A 27386-nucleotide genomic window follows, 5' to 3' on the forward strand; every position below is an offset into this window, starting at 1 on the left:
AGCTGGTATAGAGTTTGTCTTGGATTTTTTGATGGTGATCACATTGTTAATAGATGTAGATTAGAATCATCTTTCTTATGTCAATGGTGTGATTCAAACCATGTCCTAATTCTATTAAATTGTGCTGAGCAGCCTGGTCAAAGGAGTTATCCTCTGCGTCCAGAGTTAATTGAAAGCACCTATTGGCTTTTTAAAGCTACCAGGGATCCAATGTAAGTGGCTAGAACTCCATCATACACTGGAAGCAATTGTGAGAATACATTTGATAGATCTTCCCATTCATATGAATGTTGTAATGAATGTATCTTCAGTTTTCTATTCTGCTATATTCTTACGAATACTAGAAAAGAGAATTTAATGCATGCATTTTTTATTTGAAAAAAATGAGGACGGAAACTAATGGGGCTAAATATAAAGTTAAAATGGTTATTTTACATAAATTCTAAAATTGAAAGAAATGCATAGGTAGTACCCCATTTATTACTGGTATATACGTATCTTGACAAGAACATTTTACATGCCTAAAGTTTGTCATCCAATTTGGTTCTTAGTTGTGAGTTTGCATCTCTAGAACATGCCAGCATACAATCATCATTAGCTATACCTAAAAAATGAGTAAATATGGTAAAATACTATGTTTGATGCTCATCATCAAGTATGGTTATGAAGTTTTTCTGGGGCCTGGAAGAGAAATTTTTTTTTACTAGCCTAAGATGCTGAAGCTGATGAAACTACTTTCATTCTTGAAGTTAATTAAAGTAAAATCAAAGGCTGGAACACATATCTAGACTCAAAATTTTAGTGGTTAGGGACACAAATTTCAACCAATCTTGTGATGGTAGATGCTACAAGAGAGATCCAAGCAAGGGCGGTGTAGACCTAGCATCCATTTTTCTTTTACGTTTTCTAAAGATCCACTAAGTTTCCATAACATAGGGATGTGGGTATGGGGGAACACATCCAACGGATATGTAGAAGCACCCCCCCAGATATTAGGCAACAACATAGGGAACAGCAAGATCTTCAACATGTAGGACCCCAGCCAAAACACAAAAAAAATATACAATATATGAAACTTAAAACATAAATGATGAATCATCAGAATTTTATAATCTTATACACAACAATGTAACATAATAATAATAAATCGTAAAAGATGATTTGTAATTCATCTAGACTTCACCCATTGCATTTTTCATTATATTTAGAAAATTGAAAACTAGAAGATAGGACTACCTTTCCAAGTTTTGAGGCAGAAATTATATTTTCCCCAGTATGATTTTGTTAAAATCATGACGTAGGAGTTCAACAATCAAGACCATCAACATTGGGGTACATAAAGGACTTGGTGCTTTTGATTAAACATCAATCCCATGCCATCATACAAGATAGAATCCAATGGAAACAATGCAATTTGACCAATCTTGAAATCCTGAAAACTATAAAATCTGCTGAATTCTGTATGGGATATGAAATTCTACTCTGTCCATATGAAGTCCGATGAGGTTGGAACCACTGTCAAACATCTTGGAACAATTAATGGTAATGTTAAAAGCATCCTTTATCTTTCCTTTCTTATCATCCTACTTTAAGAATTTAATATTATCAATAATTACCAGGGATGGGACATTCAAAACAATGAACTTCGGTAAAAAGAGAGCGTGGGATTGTCTCATTTTTTTAGGGGGATATTCCCCTTGTGCTTTTCCTTGTGTCCCCCCCCAAAGGGGGATAGTGCCCCTTGGGTACCCGCTTCCCGAGAGCATGGAGACTGTTACTATAAAATCTAGCAGCCTAGTGCAAAGCCTCACTAAGTACCCTAGGCAAATGGCAACAATAAGATCAACCACCACTAACACCTTAGTGGCTAAATAAGATGACATGTCCTCCCCCTGCCTTGTGTCACGTATTTCATGTGTCGGACACGACACATGGGTGACACGTGTCCGACATGATTTTTTCTCGTGTCCTATGAGTTTGATTTGTGATGGACAAAAGCCTTACTGGTGTCCCTAAATTTGGACACTTGTCCAGTGAAAAAACATCCTAAAATCGATTTATTGCCTCATCCTCGTACAATTCACTCTATGGGCATAACAAACAAAGTTCATACTGACAAGTAAAATACTCCAAAACACTTAGACTATGAAAATGTCCATTGAGGATACTAATAAATATATAAAATGTATGAATGAGAATATGATGATGAAATTGTTACAAATACGGGCCCACTTATATACCTAGGCAGGTGCCCTTTCATGAATGGTCATGTCCTTAGAGACATGCCTCTTCTATAATAATCACCAATTAATCATTATTTGTTATTTATATCTACATTATTTTTATATATATTATATTCATAACATTGTCTTACCTTTAGAAAACTTTGTCCTCAAAGCTTATTGCTTATAAGATGTGTCATTTTGTTTCTTTATCTTGTAATCTATTCATATCTTTCGGAATTCTTCAAGTCGTTATCTTTGATGATACAAGATGATAGGATCCTTTGAGTGATAAACATCATTGTCGCACTGAGAAGGAATCTATGTAGAAGATTGTGCTTATGCTGTAGCCCACCTAGTTTTTGCAAGGTTTAATGCTGAAAACCCATGATAAACATGTGATTGATATAACATGTAACTTTTGCATTTAACTTGAAACAAAAGCTACTCTACTTTTACTTTTCACAACTGATATAAGATAAAATATGCAAGCACATACACAAGAATTTACACACTTGCTTTTGGTCTAATGTCCCTGGAAAAACCCAAAAGGGTGTAGGTTTGAACCCCGTACAGAAATTACCTGCATACGAATTCTAAAACACAGAAAATAAACAATGCGAGAGAATAACACATAAAACACATATACACAAAGATTTTCCCCTGGATTCCAAAACCGGGACTACCAGCTTGATTTTTCATTATGTTCTTTTCAATGTTATAATACATATTTATACATGCCGAAGCATCCAATACCATGGACCGAAAACCATCACGTCCAATACCATGGACCGAAAACCATCGCGTCCAAAACCATGTGCGAAAATCATGCACAAAACCATAAGTGGATTCGCCCAACCTAACATAGGGTCCAAAACCAAAATTTTTTGGGGCGCTGCCCCAGACCCCATCGAGTGGGGTTACGGGTACCCCTCAAACCCCCTGTGACCTCCCCCCCTCTAACCCCTGGGTAACTATGTGGGCTAGTCGTGGAAAGAATATAATACAACCCAACATTCTGCCACTTGTTGTTTTCTTTCCACAGGGGGCCACAAGAGAGCTTAGTCATTTATCCAGCGCTGCAACGCCCATTGTTTCTTTACACCAAGAGAACTTCTCAGAGCTCACAGATTTTGTCAATGCATCTGCAGTGTTCTTCAAAGTGTCCACCTTTACCAGCAACACCTTTTTGTCTTCTATCATATCCCTCAAAAAGTGATACTGAACATCAATGTGCTTTGTCTTTGAATGATATGTAAGGTTCTTTGCCAAGAAAATTGCACTTTGGCTATCACAGTCTATCCTGATTCCTTATAGCTTTCTGTACTAACCCCATACTTAAACACAATCTTTGCAACCAAACTGCTTCCTTGCTTGCATGAGTGGCTGCGATGTATTCTGCCTCTGTAGTTGATAGTGCCACTATAGATTGTTTCTTACTCATGCAATTGACTGCACCTCCAAATAGGTTAAACACATATCCACATGTATATCTTCTCTGATCCAGATCTCCAGCCCAGTCTGCATCAACAAAGCCACGAATATCCAACACTCTGTCCAATTCTGGTCTTTCTTGGTAGCACAAACCATAATCACTAGTGCCACGCAAATACCTGAAAACCCGCTTCACTGCTGTCCAATGCTCCTTCCCTGGTTTTGACATAAACCTGCTCAATACTCCCACTGCATGTGCAATGTCTGGTCTAGTACAGACCATTGCATACATCAGGCTACCGACTGCACTTGCATATGGAACACGGGACATGTCCTCTTCCTCTTCTTGTGTCTTGGGACACTATTCAGCAGATAATGTCACACCTACAGGAATAGGAACCTTCACCGGTTTACTATCCTGCATATTAAACGTCTGCAATATTGTCTCGACATACTTCCTCTGGTTTAACTAGAGCTTCCTCTTTATCCGATCTCTTTTAATATCCATGCCCAAAATATAGTTTGCAGCACCAAGATCTTTCATGTTGAATTTGGAGGACAAATGGGTCTTCAAATTCTGGATAATTTCTTTGTCATTTCCAACCAGCAACATATCATCCACATAAAAGACCAGATAAATAACATGGTCACCATTTAATTTAAAATACACACAGTGATCTGCTTTGATTCTGGTGAAGCCAAGTCCCCATATAAATGTGTCAAATTTCTGATACCACATCCTTGGTGACTGTTTTAACCCACACAGAGACTTCTTTAACTTGCATACCAGTTTTTTCTTACCCTTCACCGCAAAGCCTTCAGGTTGCTTCATGTAGATCTCCTCTTCCAGATCCCTGTGAAGAAATGTTGTCTTCACATCCATCTGTTCTACCTCAAAATTAAAAGCAGTAGCAACAGATAAAAGTAATCTAATAGAAGTTACCTTGGCAACATGAGAAAAAATATCACCAAAATCAATTCCCGACACCTGGGAATAACCTTTTGCTACCAACTGAGCTTTGTATTTCTTCACCTTTCCTTCTGCATTTGTCTTCTTCTTGAACACCCATTTGCTGCCAATGGGTTTCCTTCCAGCTGGCAACTCCACCAGATCCCAAGCCTCATTTTTGTGCAAAGATGCCATTTCAACAACCAAGGCCTCTTTCCAGAGTTTTCAATCCTCTGAATCCACTGCTTCGTTCATAGTTCTGTGATCATCATTAGTAACAGACAAAGCAAAATTTGAACAAAAAGCAGATGGACTATACCTTTCTGGCTGCCTTCTTTCTCGAACTGATCTTCTCACAGCCGGAGTTTGTGGCTCTTCATCTTCTGATTCCTCCTTTGTTGTAGAGTCTGATTCTTCCTCCTTTAGCTCAAACTCTATCTTCTCAAGTTCCTTTGGTTGGACTTCATGTTTAATAACATCTTTCACCTCTCTGAACATCACATCTCGGCTATACACAACCTTCCTTGTTACTGGGTTCCAAAGCTTATAACCTTTTAAACCATCCTTATACCCAATAAAGTGCACTTTTTAGATTTACTATCCAACTTGGTTCTGTTCTCCTTTGGAACATGTACATATGCATCACATCCAAAGACCCTCAGATGTGAAAGAGAGGGCTTCTTACCAGTTCATACCACTTGTGGAGACTTATCCTCCAACGCTGATGAGGGTGATCTGTTGACTAAGTAACATGCTGTCTCCACTGCCTCTGCCCAGAATTCCTGTTCTAACCCGGCACCACTGAGTATGCTTCTTGCTCTTTTCATCAACGTCTTGTTCATTCTTTCTGCAACTCCATTTTGTTGAGGTGTATATGGAGTAGTTTTCTGTCGTGCTATACCACACTTCTTACAGAATTCTTCAAATTCCTTACTGCAAAACTCTCCACCATTATCTGTCCTCAACGCCTTTATCTTTTTCTCTATCTGGTTTTCCACTAGAGCCTTAAATTCTTTAAACCTGTCAAAGACTTCAGACTTCTTCTTAAGGAAATATATCCATGTATTCCTTGAGAAGTCATTTATAAATGATACATAGTACATAGACTTACCCAGTGATGGAACCTTCACAGGTCCAAACACATCACTGTGCACAAGCTCTAATATATGTTTCGCCCTCTTACCACCAGAGGGGAAACTCACCCGATTCTGCTTCCCATATACACAATTTTCACAGAAATCAAAATCCAGAGAGCTATTACTCATACCTTCTACCATACCTTTACCATGAAGTATTCGAAGGCCCTTCTCTCCAATATGTCCAAGCCTTTGATGCCACAGCATGGTCTTTTCTCCAGAGACCACTAGATTTTCTGCTCCACTTTCAAGAACCACAAAACTATTGCACCCATCAATAACAGTGCTACCTTGCAGTTTGTACAGAGTTCCAATCTGAACACCCCGCATCAATACCAGTGCTCTCCTCACCATCTTGCAGGTATCCTTCTCGAACACTGTTTTTACACCTGCATCATCCAACTTGCTTACAGAAATCAGATTTCTGGCCAATGCAACAATATGTAGAACACCCGGAAGTGTTCTAACCTTTCCACCTTGTAGCTTCAACTTTACTTTTACGTAACCAATGATTCTAGCCTTCCTATCATCCCCCAAGAAGAGATCACCACCATCATATTTCTCATACTTGCAGAACCACTCTCTATGGGGAGTGAAGTGAAAGGATGCACCTAAGTCAATCAACCATGCCTCATGATTTACATGTGTACTTGAAGAAGCCAAGTACACATCCCCACCTTCATCTGAGGTAGTTTTCGCTTCTGCAGAAGGAGCATCCTCAGATCCCTTTCCTTTATCAGGGGCTTTAGATTTATAGTCTCTTTTGTAGTGTGCTTCTTTTTCGCATTTCCAACACACCACCTTTACAGGTTTTCCTAGAGATTTAGTTCTCCCTCTAGATTTAGATCTCCCACTTGATGAATTATTTTTATTTTTGTTCTGGGACTGTCCTCGTACAGACAAGGCTACCACAACTGTCCCATGTGCCATTGCTGCACCATGCTACCACAACTGTCCCATGTGCTTGTTGATTGGGGGTAGCATCGGATGTGCTCTAGCCACGAAATTTGGTGGAGAGGTTGGGGCACATGAGATCTCCAATACCCAGAAAGAGTTTGGGCAGATTCTAAATAGATTGGGAGATATTAAAATAATTAATATTTTTAATGGAGTCCCTAAGTCTAAACTTAGGAAAATAAAATATTAATGTGTATTAATATGAATTTGTGTTAGAATGGTCCAAAAGACATGGATCAAGCCAGATCTAATCATAGCCATTGATTAGGGACTTAATCTCAGTCGTTGATATGTCAACAGGAAAAGTATAAGAGGAGGCTTGAGGATCACTTGGAGAATACACCAGAGTGATCAATCATTCTATTCTCTAGAGCGGGTTTGCTAAGAGAGATAGAATTAGTGATTTGGAGTTGCAGCTGAGGGGCATTGAGTACAAAGAGACAGAGAGGTAGAGATAGTGCCGGGAGAGCAACACAGTAGTCGGGGAGAGTGATGCAGAGCCAATCAGGGCTCACGCAGGGCCACGTAGAGGCAGCCAAGAGTTGTGCAAGGCCACGCAGAGGCAGCCAGGAGCTGCGCAAAGCCTCAGAGAGGCTAGCATTGTTGACGCAAAGGGCCAGAGGGTTAACACAGACCCATCTGGGGTGACGCAGGGCCAATGCTGGGCAGAGAGGGGCTGATGTAGTCCAGAGAGAGGTTGACATTGGGGTTTCTGGGGTTAGATTGGTGATAAGGAGATGCTGGAAGGATTATTCGGGGTTTCAGCTAGGAGATTTGTCAGAAACTAAGAGGTATTACTGCCAAGGAAATTCTCTATTGGGTAGGTCAGTTTCGGCACCCAGATTGTACTCTGATATTGCTTAATAAGAAAACCCTCAGATAGTTGCACCGATTTTCCCACATTAGGTTTTTCCGGGGACATTGGTCCAAAAATAATTGTCATATGGTGTGATTGCTTCTGTTTCCTTTAGTTGTTGATTTATAATATGTTGAGCATGCACTAGTGTTTATTTTCAGTATTTACATTGTAAATAACTTGTTAAGTAACATAACAGGTAGGTCAGAATAAATGAGATAAAGTGCATGGAGGGTTTCTAACTAAGTAGACTTAGAAACTTCAACATGGTATCAGAGCATGATTGCAGATCACAGGAGGACTAAGTACATCAGTTGAGTGGAGCAGTAGTAGCAGAAAATAGCTGTCCCGAGGTGACATAAGCTGTTTCTAGTAGAGTAGCAACAAGGGAAGGGTGACGCAGTGCTTGCATCATCAAGGGTGAGCCAGGAAGAGGCAATGCAGAGGCTAAGGAAGGCAAAATGAGCCTCACGCAGAGCCACGTAGAAGCTGGGAGGGCTGACACAATCGGATGAGGACGCCGGGTTGCTGGTGTAGGGATTGCGTAGAGCTGAGGAGCTCTCACCTTTAGGTTGTTGGGCTTTAGAAGGCTATGGGAATATTGCAGAGTGGTGCTGGTGAGGCACTGTAGTTAGGACAGTACCTAACAGAGCAAGGCCGAGAGGAGGGAGTTACTACCGAGGGTTTCTAGTCGAGGAGCCCGTATCAATGGTGTGGTTGCACAAGATGATTAGAGTAGGGGGCATCTCAACAGTGGTAGAAGGCTTTCCAGGAGGGAAATCAGGACTCAGAGAGAGTCCAGAAGAGAACTTCCACACAGGAAGTAGATACTTGGAGAAGTCGAATAGAGAACTTCCAGGAGGGAAGTAGAAGAGCATCATGGCACTTCATGGAGTAAGAGACCAGGATAAACTGGACAGAGCATCGAACTTCGCAGTCTGGAAGGCCAAAATCTTATCCGTACTTGACAGAAATTGTGTCAAGAACTTCGCCTTAAAGGTTATAGATATCCCAGTTGACCCCAATGATAACGACAAGTACGAGGAGGCAATGGCGAGGGCCAAGAGCATCATTCTTGATGGGGTCAAGGACCATGTAGTACCACACATTGCCGAGAAGGAAACGACATATGAGATGTGGGAGGCCCTCAAGAAATTGTACCACCATACTTTTGTGCAGAAAGGAATGTTACTAGAGAATCAATTGAGGTCGTATCAGATGAAGAAGGGAGAACCAATTGACACCTTCCTTAGAGGACTGAACGAGATTTGAGATCAATTGACTAGTATAAAAGCCACGTCGAATCAGGAATTGATGGTGAGGACGACCCTGAATGTAGTCTCAGAAGACTGGGATGTATGTTTCCAAAATAGACTGTGCAGAGGGACACTTCCACCTTGGGATGAGATGTGGGCTAGTCTTCGTCAAGAAGAGATCAGATGACAGTCAAAGACGGGTAGCAGCACCAAGGGTATCAAAGTCAAGCAGGAGGAGGAAGATGTTGCCTTAGCATCTGAGGGAAAGCAGGAGAAGCGGGAGAAGAAGGATATCTCCAAGATCAAGTGCTTCCACTGTGGGGAGCTGGGTCATTATGCGACCTAGTGTCCAAGAAAGAAGAGTAAGGGAGATTCTTCCAAGACTAAGGTAGCGCCAACAAGGGTAGAGAAGGAAGTGTTGACACACGATGACTGTGCCATAGTGCACACGCACCACTTGAGTGGAGGTGGGGAGACATTGAGCTGTAGTCAGGCGGACTACAGGCGATGAGGGGCAGGATCCTCGAGGTACCCAACCTCTTGGATTATACCTTGCTACAGGAGCCCCGAAGAGGAGTAGCAAGACTGGCTGAGTCGGGTAGAGACGGATGCAGATGGAGTGGCAGAAAGAGCTACAGTGCAGGAGTCCCGAGACAGCGCAAGGCTAGTAGGCTGCAGCAATGTGAGAGGCACATGAGTGTTGCACTAGTGCAGGATGGCATAGAGAGGTGTGCAACGGTGCGATATGCAGGGAGTTGTTGCAGCAACGCAGATGTCAGAGAGGGAGCACTTGTCAGCGGTAGAGGGAGCTTCAGCATTAGGAGGGTCTCTAGCCCAAAAGGGAGGTTAGATTGGGAGATCAGTTACTTACTTCTCAGTGACTGAGTTGCAGTGTAGTAGTGGGCAGCACGATGCAACATGATGAGAGGAGGTGCAGTGCGGATGCAGTGCTGGGAGAAAGGACTAGCAACAGCACGGATGCAGAGGGAGCTGTCGTACAGATGCTACAGTGGCAGTGGCAGAACCATGGGCAACAGTAAAGGATGCAGCAATGTAGAGGAGGTTGGGCAGGAAGGCCTAGCATCAGCATAGGTACCGATGTCGGATGATCAGAGTAATACTCAGTGAGGAGTATTGCTAGAGCACAGTCCTCGCTAAGAGGGAGTGTTGATTTGGGGTAGCATTGTATGTGCTCTAGCCACGAAATTTGGCGGAGAGGTTGGGGCACATGAGATCTCCAATACCCAGAAAGGGTTTGGGCAGATTCTAAACAGATCAGGACATATTAAAATAATTAATATTTTTAATGGAGTCCCTAAGTCTAAACTTAGGGAAAATAAAATATTGTGTATTAATATGAATCTGTGTTAGAATGGTCCAAAATACATGGATCAAGCCAGATCTAATTGTAGCTGTTGATTAGGGACTTAATCTCGGCCATTGATATGTCAACAAGAAAAGTATAAGAGGAGGCTTGAGGGTTACTTGGAGAATACACCAGAGTGATTAGTCATTCTCTTCTCTAGAGCGGGGTTTGCTAAGAGATAGAATTAGTGATCATGAGTTGCAGCTGAGGGGCATTGAGTACAGAGAGGTGGAGATAGTGTTGGGAGAGCAGCGCAGTAGCTGGGGAGAGTGACATAGAGCCAGCCAGGGCTCATGCAGGGCCACGCAGAGCCATTCGGGAGCTGCGTAGAGCCTCAGAGAGGCTAGCTTTGCTGACGCAAAGGGCCAGAGGGCTAACGTAGGGCCTCCTAAGGTTAACACAGACCCATTCGGGGTGACCCAAGGCCAATGCTGGGCAGAGTGGCTGACGCAGTCTAGAGAGAGGCTGACGCTGGGGTTCCTGGGGCAGATTGGTGCTAAGGAGTTGCCGAAAGGATTGTCTGGGGTTTCAGCCAGGAGATTTGTCAGAAACTGAGAGGTATTACTGCCAAGGAAATTCTCTGTTGGGTAGGCCAGTTTTGGCACCCAGATTGTACTATGATATTACTTAATAAGAAAACCCTTAGATAGCTGCACCGGTGTTCCCACATTGGGTTTTTCCAGTGACATTGGTCCAAAAATAATGGTATCATATGGTGTGATTGCTTCTGTTTCCTTTAGTTGTTGATCTGTAATACGTTGAGCATGCATTAGTGTTTATTTTCAGTATTTACATTGTAAATAACTTGTTAAGTAACATAACAAGTAGATAGGAATAAATAAGATAAAGTGCATGGAGGGTTTCTAACTAAGTAGACTTAGAAACGTCAACAGTGCCATTGCTGCTAATTATAGTCACCAATTTGGCTCCCACAGACTACCCAACAATCTGATCCAAACTGACCCAAAGAACAAATCCAACACACATCACAATTGTTGCTAGAAGACTGTTGTACACCACTGTTTGCACTGCTGTCCCTACACTTCTGGTTAGGGCATGTACCATTGCCCTTAACCCAACACACAATCAACAAGACTAGCCCTCAAGGGCCGCAGCCTGCCAAGGAGAGGCTCCTCCCATGCTACATTGTCCTCTCAAGGGTCTGTCCACCTCAATGCAGCCCTAGTATACCAACAACTTTCTATGGCATGCGGCCTAGCTTGCTGTAGCTTTTTGGCCTCCTCCAAAACGTGCCCAAATAGTCACCTAATGACCAACGTTTGCTCCTCCTTTACTTGGCCTAGCAGCATGCCCTCTCGGCCCTAGAAACAACTCTGTTTTAGCCTTATGACAGTCACCAAACTTGGCCTCGTGTAGCAGACCTCTTCCACGCTGTTCCGTGACTCTTTTTGTTTGTGGTTAGGGCTTGCATTTGGCCTCCTCCTTGATTGTGTCTAGGGCATATTGGAACACCAGCTTGTGGCACTTGTTGGACTGTGGCTAGGGCTTGTAAAGACCTCTAAACAATGTATAAGTTTTCCTTAGAAAACCTATAGAAGGCTTCTCCTAGAAGCGTAGATAAGCCCTCCTTCCAGCACTTGGTCACCTGAAGCTCACCTCCAACATCCCTTCAAACCCTCGCTGGCCTGTCTTCCTTACTGCAGCTAGGGAAGCTTGTTTAGCCTCCTTTCCTCCTGCGTCTAGGGCTTCATCCTCCTAGATTTCTCTTCCACTAAAACCCAAAGCGAGTGGAGAGAAATCAAGAGTGAAGTGAGTGTGAAATGACTCTCAAGTCACCTCCTTTTATACTAAAACGTTGAGCAACATGGGGGTTATTTGGTTGCTGGCCGACCTTGATGAATTGCCCCATAACACAAATAAATTCATATCTCCATGAATACTTATCGGAATCGGATGATCTCTAGATCAATCCTACACCTTTCGAGGAGAGGGATCCAAGAAAAATATCAACTGCCTTAAATAAGATGACCCACATGGAGTTTGGCCCTAGTTGCCAATTTTAACACTTCCTTTCAACTAGGGAGAACTCCATTCGCTGATCCATTTGCTAGACTGTACTATTTCTTCCATCAGTGCGTTGCACTGCTCTGCTGAACCATGAAGAAAAAGAATTGATCGAGAATGTCTCATACCTTTCTCTACTGACCCGAAGTCAGTCCCATATGAAGAGAGTGTGTCATACCACTCTTATTGATCCCAGATCAGTTCCAAAAGAGAGTGAGTCACATTACTCTTACTGACTCGAAGTCAGTGCCAATTGATCCCAGATCGATATCAAGAGTGTCTCAAACCACTCATACTAATCCCAGATCAGTTCCAAGAGAGAGTGAGCTATATCACTCTTACTGATCACAGATCAGTGCCGAAAAGAGAGTGAGCTATATCACTCTTACTAATCCCAGATCAGTGCCATAAGGAGAGTGCGCTATATCACTCTTATTGATCCCAGATCAGTTCTAATTGAGCCAGATCAATGTAGGTCATCCTAGCATAGGGAGTATGGTAGATACAATGATGCATCCATCGATAGTACTACTATGGTCCCTAACCCCATTTCCGTACTCATTGGCCGAATGAGAGGTACTTCCCATGAGTCCCAGACTGCATGGGTAGGATGCCTCGACAGAAGAACCACTCATCCTGTCCATAAGTCGCCACGGGGTATCACAGGGGAAGGCTGAACCATCCACCCTGTACACAACGCACCATTAGGGGAGGGTGAGTCGCCCTATCGTCGCTTGTTGCTCCAAGAAGTACCCCAAGCCCCCTGGAGCTCCCAGAGCTCAATGCATGCATCATACAGGACCTTCATAAGAGGGTCTCTCAACGACTCCAAGTTGTTCTAGAAAGTCACAAATTTGACCTTTCCTCAGGGCTTCGACATAATTTTTGCGATTTGCACATCAGTCCCAATGCGATGGAGCCTTCTTGCTCATCGATGTACCATATCCCAGATAAAGTGGTATCTGATGTCTATATGCTGGAGCAATCATAGAATACGGGATTCCTCAATAATCGAATCCCCCTTTGGTTGACACAGAAGATCACTGTGGTATCCATCATGTGTACAAACAGCTTCCTCAACCAGGCAGCTTCACACGAGGTCATACTCATAGTTATGTATTCGGTCTCAGCAGTGCTCAAAGCAACTGTCTTCTGCTTCCTGCTCATCCAGGATATCGAAGCAAAACCCAAAGAGAACCAACACTCATAAGTGCTCTTGCGATCCTCCACACTGCCTGCCCAGTCAACATTCGAATAATCATGCAGCTTCATATTTCTGACAGTGTATCGCAATCCATGAGAGATTGTGCCTTGAAGACATCTCAGAAGATTCTTGGCACCAATCTAGTGAGGCTCAACCATATATGAGCTCAACATGCTAACTGCAAAACATATATCCGGATAGGAGTTCACCAAGAAAATCAATGCTAGAATGAGTTTATGAAATTCAGAGGCATTTCCCAAATCAAGTCCGGCATCCTTACGACATAACTTCTGAAAGCTAAGATCCATCGGGCTTGGAGTTCACCATTCCAAATCCGTAATCCAACTCCCTCTTACTTTTGCAAATGAGAGGGTCTGCACCTGTCAGAAAGAGGATGTCCTCAGAAGGTGCCAGTATGAGAGGTCTACATCCACAACCTTCAAGCAAAGGTTTGGATCGACTTAACTCCTAGTGAATCTCAGCTTCATCAGACAGCTATCAATCCTCTCATATTAAGCCCGAGGTGTTTTGCTTCAAGCCATAAAGGGCTTTCTTCCCCCTGCATATATGGGATTCCCGATCATGAATCTCAAACCCCTCATGTTATACCAAACCTGTGGACCTACTATATGAGGGGAATGGTCCCCTGTAAGATTTTCCTTCGGTACATCTCGGACATGTACCTTCATGCTTTTCTTGAATTCAGGCATCCCTATCACCATCTGACTCACATCGGGTAGATCCTCATAATAAGCAAACCTTCGGTGCTATAGATGAGATTGTCAACTGACATGGTCCCCAATGGACCGTCCTTCAACTTGATATAAATTGCCAACCCTGAACCCATGAGTAAAAGCATCTTTGAAAATTCTATTTTCAAACACATAACTTTCCATCGGTGAATGCCACCCTGAAACCTTTGATTTCCATTGCCGAAATGGACACCAGGTTCTTCTTGCGATCATGTACATGAAGAGATTCTTATAAATGAATCGAGTTACCCTCATTCAATTGAGAGGTAACATTCCCTACACCCTTTCCGGGATAGGTGGCATTGACTCCCAAGTGTAATCCCATATTGTTTCCATCTCTACCAAATTAGAGAGTGCACCCTTCTATCCGATGAAGTGCCTTGAAGCACTACAGTCAATAAGTCAGATTCCCAAAGAGTCTGGAGGAGGGCCAATATAAGATAATGCTTCTTTATCTTATCAGAAACAACATTTGATTCTTCATACTTGGGGTTCCTTACTTTCTTTGAAGAGTTGGTCGTTTCCTTGATGACCTGCATTACCCGTCATTCCTCCGATCATTGAAGATGTCCCAGGAATGATTGTTATCATCATCATCAAGTGATGTGTTCTACTATTCGGACACTCCTTCACATAATGTCCAACTTATTACAAACAAGGCATTTGCCTTTCCTTCCACCCTTAGATCTAAACTTCCCATTGAAGTGATCTTTAGGTAGGTCATCAAAAGCATCCGCTGTACCATTTTGATAATATTCTCTGCTTCGACTTCACCTGTGGTGAATTTGAAGAGGGATGAGGAATCCATTGATCCTTTTGTCCTTTCCCAATTGTCTTCAGTGATTACTCTTTCACTCTTGCTTGGGCTTTGTCTTCACCTTAGCTCTGAAACCATGTTAATTTTAGGTATGTTCTATGCTTAGAGCAATTTATTTCAATTTTCATAGTTAGCTCAATATCTTTTCCAAGTGTGGGCTTCCCTTTTATTAGCTACCCTTGCACCCCAGCATGTGGCCCAAGGTTGCCCCTTCTCATCCCCTACTTCATTCACCTCTCTATCACATACCACCCCCTTTTTAAAGGATGCGCCTTGAACATATTATCCTCTTTAGAAGTAGAAACCACCTAATATGATACTTGGTTAACCCCATTTGGAGTTTGAGAGACATTAGCACATATTGAAGCCCATTATGGAAGGGCAGGCCATTATGATGTCCCCACTTGTGGTCCATGGTTGGTAAGCTCATTTACTCAATTTCCCTAATGACTTGTTGTACTAGAAGGCATGGGGATGCATTGGATCTTATGTAGGATTGTAGATGGTCTCCATCTTGTGTTTGGTCTCCCTATACGGGTCCTAACCCTCCAGAGGGCCACATTGGCACATGTAGGGTGTGTGTTGAGAGCCATGGACCTCCACAACAGTAGACAACATTCCATGGATTATTCTCGAGGATGTTCAAAGATTGTTTCAGATTCACCTATTGGACGAGGAAGATGCACTTGGTTCACCTTTGCCCAGCTGGACCCACAGATGGACCATGCACTTAGCAGCTGCCCCAAGATTTGTAGGATGATGTGGCATCACTTACACCATCATCTGAGCCCTTGGTCTACAGACATCTTTGACTCTTTTGGAGACCCATGTGGTTATTATTGTGCTCCCACGCCCACTGGGAGCACCACAGGTTTATTGTTTGGAGAACAAGGGGCCACCCCCTTGTCCATCACTTTTGAGGGTCATATTCTTCATTATGGCACCTATGGACCTCAACAGGCTTCTTGGATGGCCTTACGACATCTATTGTTTATCATTTGACCTCTTGAGAGGCTTAAATTTTCATTTATAAGCTAGTTTGGTGGGCTTGTCACCAAAAGTTAGGTTATTAGCACATTATTTTATTTTTGGGGCTTATGTAGGCCTAAGAGACTGATTCGAACTCTTAATTAGTGTATAAATACAAGTGAGATAAGTTCATTTTCTCATCATCACTTTGGATTGGATCTCTTCTCTCTCTTGAGAATTTTGCACTTTTTCTTGGAGGATGAATCGGAGCTTTATGGATGAATTTTGATGTTTTGATTTGGTTTATCTTATCTTGGAGCTTCTCTATTGTCAAATTGTGGATGGTTGGATATGTTCCATTACATGTAAGTACATGCTTTTAATGTTAATCTTGTTTTACTTTGTCATATAGATTGGATTGAGAATTTTGCTATTTTTAGGACTAATTGTTGCATGCATTTATTGCTTAAATTGTGGAATTTTGTCTCTATATAGCATCTCTCAATGTATGGGCCATGTAATTTTGAATGAAATTTCCTAGGGATAATTCTATCAACGAATTCATCTTGATAAGCCATCACCTTTTGCAAGTCGAAGTATAAAGCTGTAAGGTTGCTTCCCTTTGCCCTGAAAGGAAAGCAAGGTAGTCTTAAGACCTCATTGACTAAGAAACAAGGTCCTCATTCATATTTATCCTAGACTCCATTCTCCCAAGACTAACGCACTGATCTACCAAGAGGTGGTCACTTAAAAATCAACTCTTTTTCACATTCTTCTTGGTCTAGCCAAATTGGGTCACCTAGGGTATCATTTTCCTGAAAAAGTAGCCCTCTAAAAAGTTCGATCTCCTAGCCTCTCTTACGTTGGTTTGTCCTCAAGGCCTCCTCCAATTTTGAAACCATTCTGATGGTGGAGTTGTGAGATAACCCAAGCCCTAGCTCCGAGATCAAACTTTGCCTTGGTATCCCCAAGGCTAGTGCCTTGTAGGATCAATTTGACACCTTTAAGTGAAAATTATTGCTTTGATCCTTTCCCCTTCCTTGTCTGGGTTAAGAACATCATTGGTTACTAAATTCTTACCTCTTAACCTAGGTTGGGTCCACTTTGTCTCGTGTGGTCCCACTCCTTTGAAAAGACAATTCTTCAAGAACCATCGGGGATACCAATTTCAATAAGGATTTTAGGGATTGGGAAACTCTTTTACAAGTTATATTCCCTAAACCTAACCCTCAAATCCCCACATCTTTCTTCTAGAAGACATTGTACCTTGCTTAGAAAGCAAGCAAGCCCCATTCTTGACCCTCTTCTGGAAAGGGATTGTTTGGGTCACTTTATATCCATTTGTTGATTTATCCTTCATTTGTGACTTCATATATACCGCGTCTCCTCCCATCGGTGAAAGTCGTAAATAGTAGTGTTAGGTCCCTATACTACTAGTGTAACCCCTTATTGTTATTAGTGCAACCCCCTTATTGTATTATTGTGCCCATATAATGCCCATGTTGTTATTATTATGTCCCATAGAAGCCCACTATTGTTATTGTTGTGCCCCTACAATATTATTGTTATGTAGGCTTTGATTGTGTTGGGACCCCTTAGACTCCTATATATAGAAAGGAGGTCTTGTCATTTGTATCATCCAAGAATTGTTTATTTGTGTAATGTAAAGGAGGTTGCCTCCTCGAAGAGGCTGATTTTTAAGTTGTTGATCTATCTTTTCTATCTTTTTGTGAATTGGTTTCATAACATTTGGTATTAGAGCTTTGGATTCTAGGGTTTTGCTGCTCCAAACAAGTCATCGTGACATTTTTTCTATAACTTTTTCTCTACGAAGTTTCAGAAGCTAAAAAAACCCATTTGAGCCGAAATCTTTTTGAACCTCGGGTTCGAATTTTAGATCTTTTCTCGCTATATTTTTGGAGATATGATCCAAGGAAGTTAGGGTTTTTGCAAACTCCAGTATTCCATCTCAAACAGGTCATCGTGGAATTTTCGCTATAATTTTTTTCTACGAAGGTTCAAACTATGGAATAAAAACCCATTTGAGCTTAAATCTTGGTAAAGCTCGGGCCCAAATTTCAAATCTTGTTTCGCTATATTTTCGGAAGTACAGTCAAAGACATTTAGGGTTTCTACAGGCTCCCAAATTACATCCCAAATAGGTGATCTTGGGAAAACCATCATAACTTTCTCTCTGAGCATCATATTGAAATTTCGTAAGAAGTTACAGAAAGATGATGGACTGCACTTTTCTGTGTATTGTTTTTAGGTTCGAAGGTCGAAATAGTGACACGTGGCACTTTGTACAAGTTCTGTCTACTGAAAAAAGATATAATCAGGTCATCTTGGGAGATTGGGCATAACTCTTTCTTGGAGAATCCAATTTCGATTAGGCTGGTGACATTGGAAAGAGGATGCAGAGGGTTATTGTCGGTGGCAAGTTTAGACATTGGAGATCCGAAATTTCATAGATACAACAGATTCAAGATCGAGCTGCTAAAAGCAAGAAAAAGAATGACTCGAATCAAGAAAATAGAAACACCTAGTAAGCAAAATTGGATGGATGATTTGAAGAATGCGATCGAAGTTAAGATAAATAGTTTTATATGTGCCATGGAAGCTAATATTGACGGTAGGGAAGCAGATTTGAAGAAAGGCATAGAAGATTTGAAGAAAGACATGAAAGATTTGAAGGAAGGTGGGACAAAGTTGCTACAAGAAAGGCCTCCTAATGACGAAAAGGTAGTAGAGGAAACTCATGATGAGAAGAAAAAAAATGTTAATCATGATTTCATAGAATCTAACATTGGATTGAAGACCCACCATATTCCAAAGATCGATATGAGGAAGTTTGATGGCAAGGATCCCATAACATGGATACTACAAATGGAGAAATATTTTGATCTACATGATGTGCAACTGTTACAAAAGGTACGTATTGCATCTTTATATTTAGAACCAAATCAATTTTTATGGTATAAAGGGCTTTGTTCTCATAAACCACTTGTCACCTGGTCAATTTTCACGGAGGAAATGATAGCACATTATGAGGATACAAAGAGCAACACCTTCTTTAGCCAATTGATAAATCTCAAACAAAAGGGTTCAATGGCAGAGCACATTGAGGACTTCCAAAAATTGAATATAAGGGTAAATGATATTCCAGAGATGATGTTTTCATATGGACTTTAAAGAATAACATTCAACATGAGGTTCGTCTTTGGGAACCTGATTCATTGGAGAAGGCATTCAGGTTGGCAAGAAAAATTGAAAGCAAAATTATGGCAACAAGAAATCCTACCACTCACAATTATAAATATGGAAGTGTTGTTGCTCCTAGCCTTCCACAACCTACAAGGTTGACACCACAACAATTGGAAGAAAAAGGAGAAAATGACCTTTGTTATAGTTGTGATAGCAAATACACTAAAGGTCATAAGTGTGCTGAGAAGAAATTATTTTACATTGATTGTGAAGAGGAGGAAGAAAAGGATCAAGAAACGTCAAAAGAAGAGGATATACATCAGGAACCAACCCTAGAGAAAGAAGAAATGAATCTGACCATATCTTGTAATGCATTGGTAGGAATTACCACTCCTCAAACTCTCAAGATAGAAGGACATATCAAGAAGAAAAAGGATAACCTCACTTTCACACAGAATCGAATGAAACAACAGGCAGATCAACATTGCAACGAAAGAAGTTTTGACATAGGCGACTGGGTATTTTTACGACTACAACCATACAAACAAATGTCCCTCAAGTAAGCTAAGAAGGATAATAAATTATCACCAAAGTACTATGGTGCTTATAAAGTGCTGCAAAAGATTGGCACTATGGCATACAAATTGGATCTTCCTACATCTTTTCGAGTGCCCCCAGTTTTCCATGTTTCATGCTTAAAAAAGATTGTAGGTGACAAGTTCCTAGTTCAAACAATATTGTTGAAACTTGACGAGGAAGGAAAAATCATATTTGAACCTGAAGAAGTCATGGAAGCAAGAACCTGACAACTACAAAATCGATCATTTTCAGAGTATCTCATCAAGTGGAAGAACTTACCCGCTGAAGATTCGACATGGGAAGATGAGAATTTTATACAGAAGCATCCAAAACTACTCAAGCGTTGAGAACAACACTTTTTGAAGGAGAGGGACATGTTAGGTCCCTATACTACTAGTGTAACCCCTTATTGTTATTAGTGCAACCCCCTTATTGTATTATTCTGCCCATATAGTCCCCATGTTGTTATTATTATGCCCCATAGAAGCCCACTACTGTTATTGTTGTGCCCCTACAATATTATTGTTATGTAGGCTTTGATTGTTTTGGGACCCCTTAGACTCCTATATATGGAAATGAGGTCTTGTCATTTGTATCATCCAAGAATTGTTCATTTGTGTAATGTAAAGGAGGATGCCCCCTTGAAGAGACAAATTTTTTAGTCGTTGATCTATCTTTTCTATATTTTTGTGAGTTGGTTTCATAACAAGTAGGGAGCCTTAGCTGAGGTGACAGTGGGCTAAGTCTCCATTAGTTGCCCTTGGTCTAGCATTTGACCCTTTAGGAATCCCCTTTAGGTCCCCTGCTAGTTTGAGCAGTAGTAATAGGGCCAAAATTCGACCTTCATTGTAGGACCGAGATTCTTTGTGGTTTGACCAGATTTCAGAGATTTGAGCAGCATTGACTTTTGTTGACTTGACTTTGTTGGAGGAGACTTGAAGGAGGGTTGACTTGGGTTCATTGTGACAGTCTTGGTCTTGGTCTTGGGTCTTGGAAGTCTCATTTTGGTCTGATTCTATAAGAGAAGTATTTCTTTGGATTTTCCCCTTCAAGGGGTTTTGTTTTGGCTTGGAGCCTAATTTCTTGTGTTCTTTGTCTCTTTGTGATCTTCATGTTTTATATTTGGTAATTTCCTGATGAAGAGAACATAATATAAGTAATAAGAAGCCAACAAACATTCACAAATAATTATCATGATAAGTGAAATCAATCATTATCTTTTAGCACTTGGTTTGTCAACATGGTATCAGAGCTAAGGTGAAAGGAAGACAATTTGAAGATCACAAATTGTTGGCATACTTGAAGACTCTATTACAACAGTCATCTCTCCAAAAGAAGGCTTGAAGAAGACATCCTCATAACAACTATCTCTTTGCCAACGGGTTCTTGGAAATATCATCAAATCATCAACATTCTTGAAGGCACTATTTTAACAAACATCTCCTTCTTTGACAAGTACTCTACTATTCTCTATGTCTAATACTCCTAGCTAAATGACATCTATCTGTAAGGAAAGCAACAAACTTGATGGAGCTTCCAATTACATTGCTTGGAAGAAGAGAATTGATCTAGTTCGCCAGGAAAATGAAGTTATGCAATTTGTTGAAGGGAAAGATCTAGCACCAAACAAGAACAATGCTCAAGAAGTGGCCAAGTACAACAAGGGAGAAATTAGGGCTCAAAGAATCCTCTTTGAGTCTATCAAGGATCACCTCATCTCTTTTGTTTCAGATCTGTCAACATCCAAAGAAGTTTATGATAAATTGGTCAAACTATATTTTGTTAATACTACCAATCAAAAGATATCTCTAAGGAATCAACTCTATGGAGCAAGAATATCAAAAGACGAAGATGTGGCCTCATATTTTGTGAAGATATCAAAGATAAAGGATCAACTTCAAGGACTTGGAGAAATCATATTAGATTATGAATTAATCACCTCCGCACTCAATGCTCTACCTCGAGCTTGGAGTGGTTTTGCAAGTGGAATATATGCAAGGAAATATACTCCATATTTTGAAGAACTTTGGGCTCTATGTGTTTTCGAAGAAACAAGGTTGAAGGAAAAAGATGGTACAAACCCCCATAAAAATTCTCAAGCATTTGCTGCCAGATTGAGGAAGAGGTTTAGAAGGCTTGGTAGATCTGGATCTCATCACAAGAACAACAACATCATGCTTCGTGGAAACAAGGACATGTCTAAAGTTCAATGTTTTGGTTGCAATGAATATGGACATTATAAAAGAGATTGTCCCAAGGACCCAAGGAACAAAAAGAACAAAAGAAGTAAGGAAATAGATGAAGCACGTGCAGTAGAAGATGACGACGCTGAAAAGAAACCTAAGACTGAAGACACCAAGTACCTCTGCTACTGAAGTTTATAGTTAAGTTGCACGAAATGCCGAAATTTCTATAAGTTTTCGAAACGGGTATGGCTGGAAACATGACCCCCCAAAAATGGAAACGTCGGGTGAAACGTCATATATATATATATATGTATGTATGTATGTATGTACCTATTTTTTTTTACAAATAAGTTAATAGTGCATCTTGCAAGAAAAAAAGAATGAGACACATAAATGACATTTTAGAAGGAAAACTCAGTCTATGTTTACTCGCATAGAAGATTACATGATTCAAAATCCAAAATTATCCTTTATAAATGAGGTTGTACATCCAAGATTTGAAAATCAACCTTTAGACACGAAGCTTTACATCCAAAATCAACCTTTATACATGGCTATATATGTTGGAAAAGAAATAGAACATGAGCTAATGAGAAATGCAATTACATATCTTATAATCCTAATCTTCATCTTCATTAACAAAAATAAAACAAGTTGTTTTTAGCAGAACTAGAGTATGGATTGATTAGAGATAAATTAGTTTGTGGAGTGATTAGAGATCAAATTGAGTGTTATATTAAATTTATTTTGGCCATAGAAGGGCCCCACAACCTTCTTGGGTGCTTGAGTGAGCCTGCAAAAGCAAAAAAGTGACGGAAACAAGGGAAAATTAGGTGGAAACGGGGCAAATTTGGGCTGAAACGCCCCCAAAATGTTTCGATGACATTTCGATGGCGCCTCCAAATCAAGAAATGCCACCAAGGCATTTTAGCCCCGTTTTGGTCACGTTTCGGTGATGTTTCGACATTTTGGATATGGGTACACCACCTTGGGGGGATTTTCCTGCAACATAGGTTTATAGCATGTACCAGGTTTGCAAACAATTTTGTTTTCATTAGATGGCAGTTAGAGTAGCAGTTATAGTTACTTTCAAAGTATAGAAGATTTTTGGAATTCAAAAGTTGTGAAGTTATGAAGGTCTAGAAGAAGCATGTAGTTTTGATAAAATCATCATGGAAGCATATATCATTGGAAGAAATAGAGTCTACAGTTACATCTCATCACAAAGATTTGGAAGCAGTCATCACATCATTTAGCAAGTAAGGACTACAAGCAGTACAATAGTAGAATCAAGGTCATTATGCAGCATTATAGAAGTCTCTCCAACATAATATTTTGTTTCAAGTACCAGTATAGTGATACTACCAAAGTTTAGCATTTGAATTAAAAAAACGTAGCAGAAGTCCATTCTATAAGAAGAGGAGACAACTTATCAATATGCATTAAAGTCGGTCAAGAAGCAACATGGAAGCATAAATGAAGTTACTCTTATCACAAAGGAGGAATCTCATCATCTTATTCATAGACATCATCTTCAAAGAAAACTTAAGAAACAATTTGATCAAAGAAGTCAATTAAATGGCAGCATGGAAGGAAGAAGTACACTTACCTTAAAAGAAGTTCTTCATGAATACCTTTCAATCAAATATCTAAAAGGGACTCATATCTTCAAAGGGAGTTGAAGGAAGAACATGATACATGTAGATCATAAATATAGTTGGGCAGAAAATAATTGTTGAAAAAAAAAAGAGCTTGGTACAATTTTGTCAAGATATATTACTTACAGAAAGTTGGAAGGAAAGTCAAGTCATTAAAATTCTCCTAGTTGGTTGACAGTTCACATATATGACAAACAACATTAGCCTTGGTCCAACAGCTAATTAGTTCAAAATCTGAGTACATTATTAGAAGAACTTATGTTGACAATACTGTTGGTCTTTAAAGAATGTGAAGCCGGATAATGAGAAGGAAGGCTTCAAAGAGAGCTAGCAACAGAAACTGACATAAAGGATCTTACACCTTGGAATTTGGAATAACATCGATTAATTTGGCAAAAGGAGACTATTGACATGGTATGGGCTCCTAGAAGAATACATAGCAAAATCCTGAGCAATAGGGAGGAAGAAGTTGTGGCGGTTGTCACAGTTTGACTCTATAGAATGTTTGAAGAACTACATGATGACATGTTGGATTCAATTTTGATCAAGGCTACATGAAGAGTGGCAGAGAATCAGGAAGGTCAAAGTACTTTATGATCTTTGACATGATGCAGAAAGAAGTTGTGAAGCAAAAGGATTGACGAAGCAGATAGCCGATGCATTGATGATGTTTCTTTCTATAAAGAAGGTTAGTTATGGCAAGCTTAGGCTTGTGGTTACTTCTCCCTGTTTAAGAGGGAGTGAGGATCTGCTCCCTTATACTGTCTCAAACAGCAGTGATTGCAGGTTCAAAGTTGAAATTACTTACCCTTCCAAATCTATGGTAGTTTAGTATCATAGTTGAAACTTGAAACTACAATTTGAATGTTGGCCAACCTGTAGCCATTCATAGCTTTTGGTCCCAGTTCTTATTACACAGAAAAAAATCATTTGACAACCAGTTCAATTGATTGTGGCTGTAATGTGCTTGAAACCTAATGATATGTCTCAAGCATGTCAAAATGTGTTCTGAATGTGTCAAAATATTTTTTGATTGTCCTAAATATGCTGAAGTTGTGTGGCATGCCCAGATAAGGGATTGGAAAATTTTGCATTGCAGAACATTTCCAAGAATTTTGTAACTTGTTAAAATGTCTCCAGCATCACTCTATGACCCCATGTAGAAAACAATGCTTTGATGTTTCTAAAGTTTTATGATGTGTCTGAGCTTTGGCCATTTGCACTGAAGAAAGTGCTGATTTTACTAGTATGGCAAGACTAGTATATTTTTTCACAATTGATAACTACTTTTAATGATATAACCCGTCCTTTCTTTATATTCCAATCATCAAGTAGTTATACATGAAAAACTTCAACCATTCATTTCATCAATAGAGCAATATAGAGATCACAGTAAACAATAGACAAGAGACACCAAGAATTAGGCTCACAGCCAGGGCAAAACCCACAAGGGGAAAACCCAACCAATCTTTCCTTATGAGAGAGAGAATTCAGTTCATCAATAGTACATCAAGAATATTCCAACAAGATTCCAAATCTGACCTCAAAATGTCCAAGTCAAAACCAGTCAAAGATGAGAGAGAAATTCAACTTCTGGTCAAAGTCAAGTCTGCAACAATAAAGCTAAATTTAGGCCTATTGAAGACAGCCCAGCCTCAGTCAACAATTCCTGAAATCTTTGGTCAAATGCCACAGTCAAACCCTGTGGTCAACTCAGGTCAATGAGCCAGAAAATAGGACAGAACTTCAGTCAAACCAGGTCAATGAACATCTGCAATTTTCAGCCTCCTTCAACAGTCAAAACAGAACTAAACCATCCCAAGTCAATGAAATTCAAACAGAAAAAGATATGCTGGTCAATGCAGAGAAAAAAAGCTCCTTTGACTCCTTCGCATGTGTGAGATACTCCTGCAATTTCAGACCAAATTGATGTGTGATGATGATGGTGCAAATGATTATCAACGATGCCATATTTATATGTGTTTGAGGAGGTGACATTTCACACATGTGGGGCCAACATGACCTTGAGGCTGACTTGGTCAAAATCAAAATTTTTGGTTGTCTCCATTAATTGCCAATGAAAATACTGTTCACAACTATCCAATTTTTTAACACTCCCTCTTAGCTAGGGAGGTACTTTTCATTTTCTCTCAAGATCACTCTTCCCGACCACAAAGTCTCACAGCACATAGCCTAAGGGAGGAATCATCAAATCAAAGCATCTCCCCAACCATAAGTGTTGATTTGGGGTAGCGTCGGATGTTCTCTAGCCACAAAAATTGGTGGAGAGGCTAAGACACATGAGATCTCCAATACCCAGCAAGGGTTTGGGCAGATTCTAAATAGTTTGGGAGATATTAAAATAATTAGTCCCTAAGTCTAAATTTAGGGAAATTAAAATATTAATGTGAATTAATATAAAACTGTGTTAGAATGGTCCAAAAGTCATGGATCAAGCCAGATCTAATCTTAGCCGTTGATTAGGGACTTAATCTCAGCCGTTGATTTGTCAACATGAAAAGTATAAGAGGCTTGAAGGTCACTTGGAGAACACACCAAGAGATCAAGATTTCGACTTTCTGGGATTGGGTTTGTTGAGAAAGTTGAGAGAGTGATTAGAGTTGCAGCTGAAGGGAAGTGAATACAAAAGCAAAGAGACAGAGATAGCACCAAGAGGATTAGCATAGTAGTCGAAGAGAGGGACGCAGAAGCAGCGAAGGGTTCACCCAGAGCTAGCTAGGGCTCATGCAAAGGCAGCCAAGCGCTGCGCAGTGCCTCAGAGAGCCAGCGTGAGTGACGCAGAGGGCTAGAGGACTGACACAGTGCCTCCAGAGGCTGATGCAGGCCAAGCCAGAGTGACGCTGGGCTAACGCTAGGCCAGAGAGGGGCTGACGCAGTCCTTAGAGGCTGACGCAGGGGTTTCATGGGGCAGATTGGAGTTGTGGAGCTGCCAGAGTGTTTATCCGTGGTTTCAACCTGAATATCTGCTTCTGAGTAGAGAGGTACTACTGCTGAGATTTTTCTCTGTTGGGTGAGCTGGATTTGGCACTCAGATTGTATTCTAAAACTACTTAATAAATCAAACCCTCAAATAGCTGTACCGATTTTCCCGCATTGGGTTTTTCCAGGGACATTAGTCCAAAAACAACGGTGTCACTTGTGTGCTTGTTTCTATTTTCTTCAGTTGATGATCTGTAATGTGTTGAGCATGTACTTGTATTTATTTCTAGTATTTACATGGTAAATAACTTGTTAATTAACAGAAAAGGTAGGTAGGAATAAATCAATAAAGTGCATGAAGGGTTTCTAACGTGTCAGACTTAGAAATTCCAACATGGTATCAAAGGGTGGTTGCAAATCATAGGAGAACTGAGGACATCAGCCCAGCAGAGCAGCAACAAGAGAAAACAGTGGTCTCGTGTGACAGAAGTTGTTCCTAGCAGAGTAGCAACAAGGAAAGGGTGACACAGTGCCTGCGTCATTAAGTTCGAGCCAAGAAGAGGCAGCGCAGAGGCTGAGGGAGGCAAAGGCAGGCTCACGCAGAGGCCGGGAGGGCTGATGCAGTTGGCTGAGGAGGCTGATTTGCCGGTGCTGGGATTGCGCAGAGCCTAGGAGCTCTAAACTTCAGTTTGCGGAGTGGAGTTGGTGGGGTACTATAGTTAGAACAATACCTAACAGGGCAAGACCAAGGAGGAGGGAGTTGCTACCGAGGATTTCTAGCCAAGAAATCCAGATCAATGGTGTAGTGGCATTAAGGATCAGAGTGGGGGCAGCTCGACATTGGCAGAAGGGTTTCCAAGAGGGAAATCAAGGCTC

General features: G+C 40.8%; 1 protein-coding gene across 5 annotated transcripts in view; it reads left to right on the plus strand.

The window, feature by feature from the left end:
- Window positions 1–27386, plus strand: part of LOC149143811 (Glycosyl hydrolase family 47 protein) — a 425142-nt gene that overhangs the window by 340348 nt on the left and 57408 nt on the right. For all 5 annotated transcript variants that reach the window (XM_089447853.1, XM_089447852.1, XM_089447854.1 and 2 more), the window contains one exon: window positions 133–212. In XM_089447853.1, coding sequence (XP_089303979.1) covers window positions 133–212 — 80 coding nt within the window. The remainder of the gene's footprint in view (window positions 1–132; window positions 213–27386) is intronic.

This window comes from Pinus tabuliformis, chromosome X (genome assembly GCF_031772625.1).
Source record: "Pinus tabuliformis cultivar Carrire ecotype Pingquan chromosome X, CPIR1, whole genome shotgun sequence".
In the NCBI taxonomy this organism is placed as follows: domain Eukaryota; kingdom Viridiplantae; phylum Streptophyta; class Pinopsida; order Pinales; family Pinaceae; genus Pinus; species Pinus tabuliformis.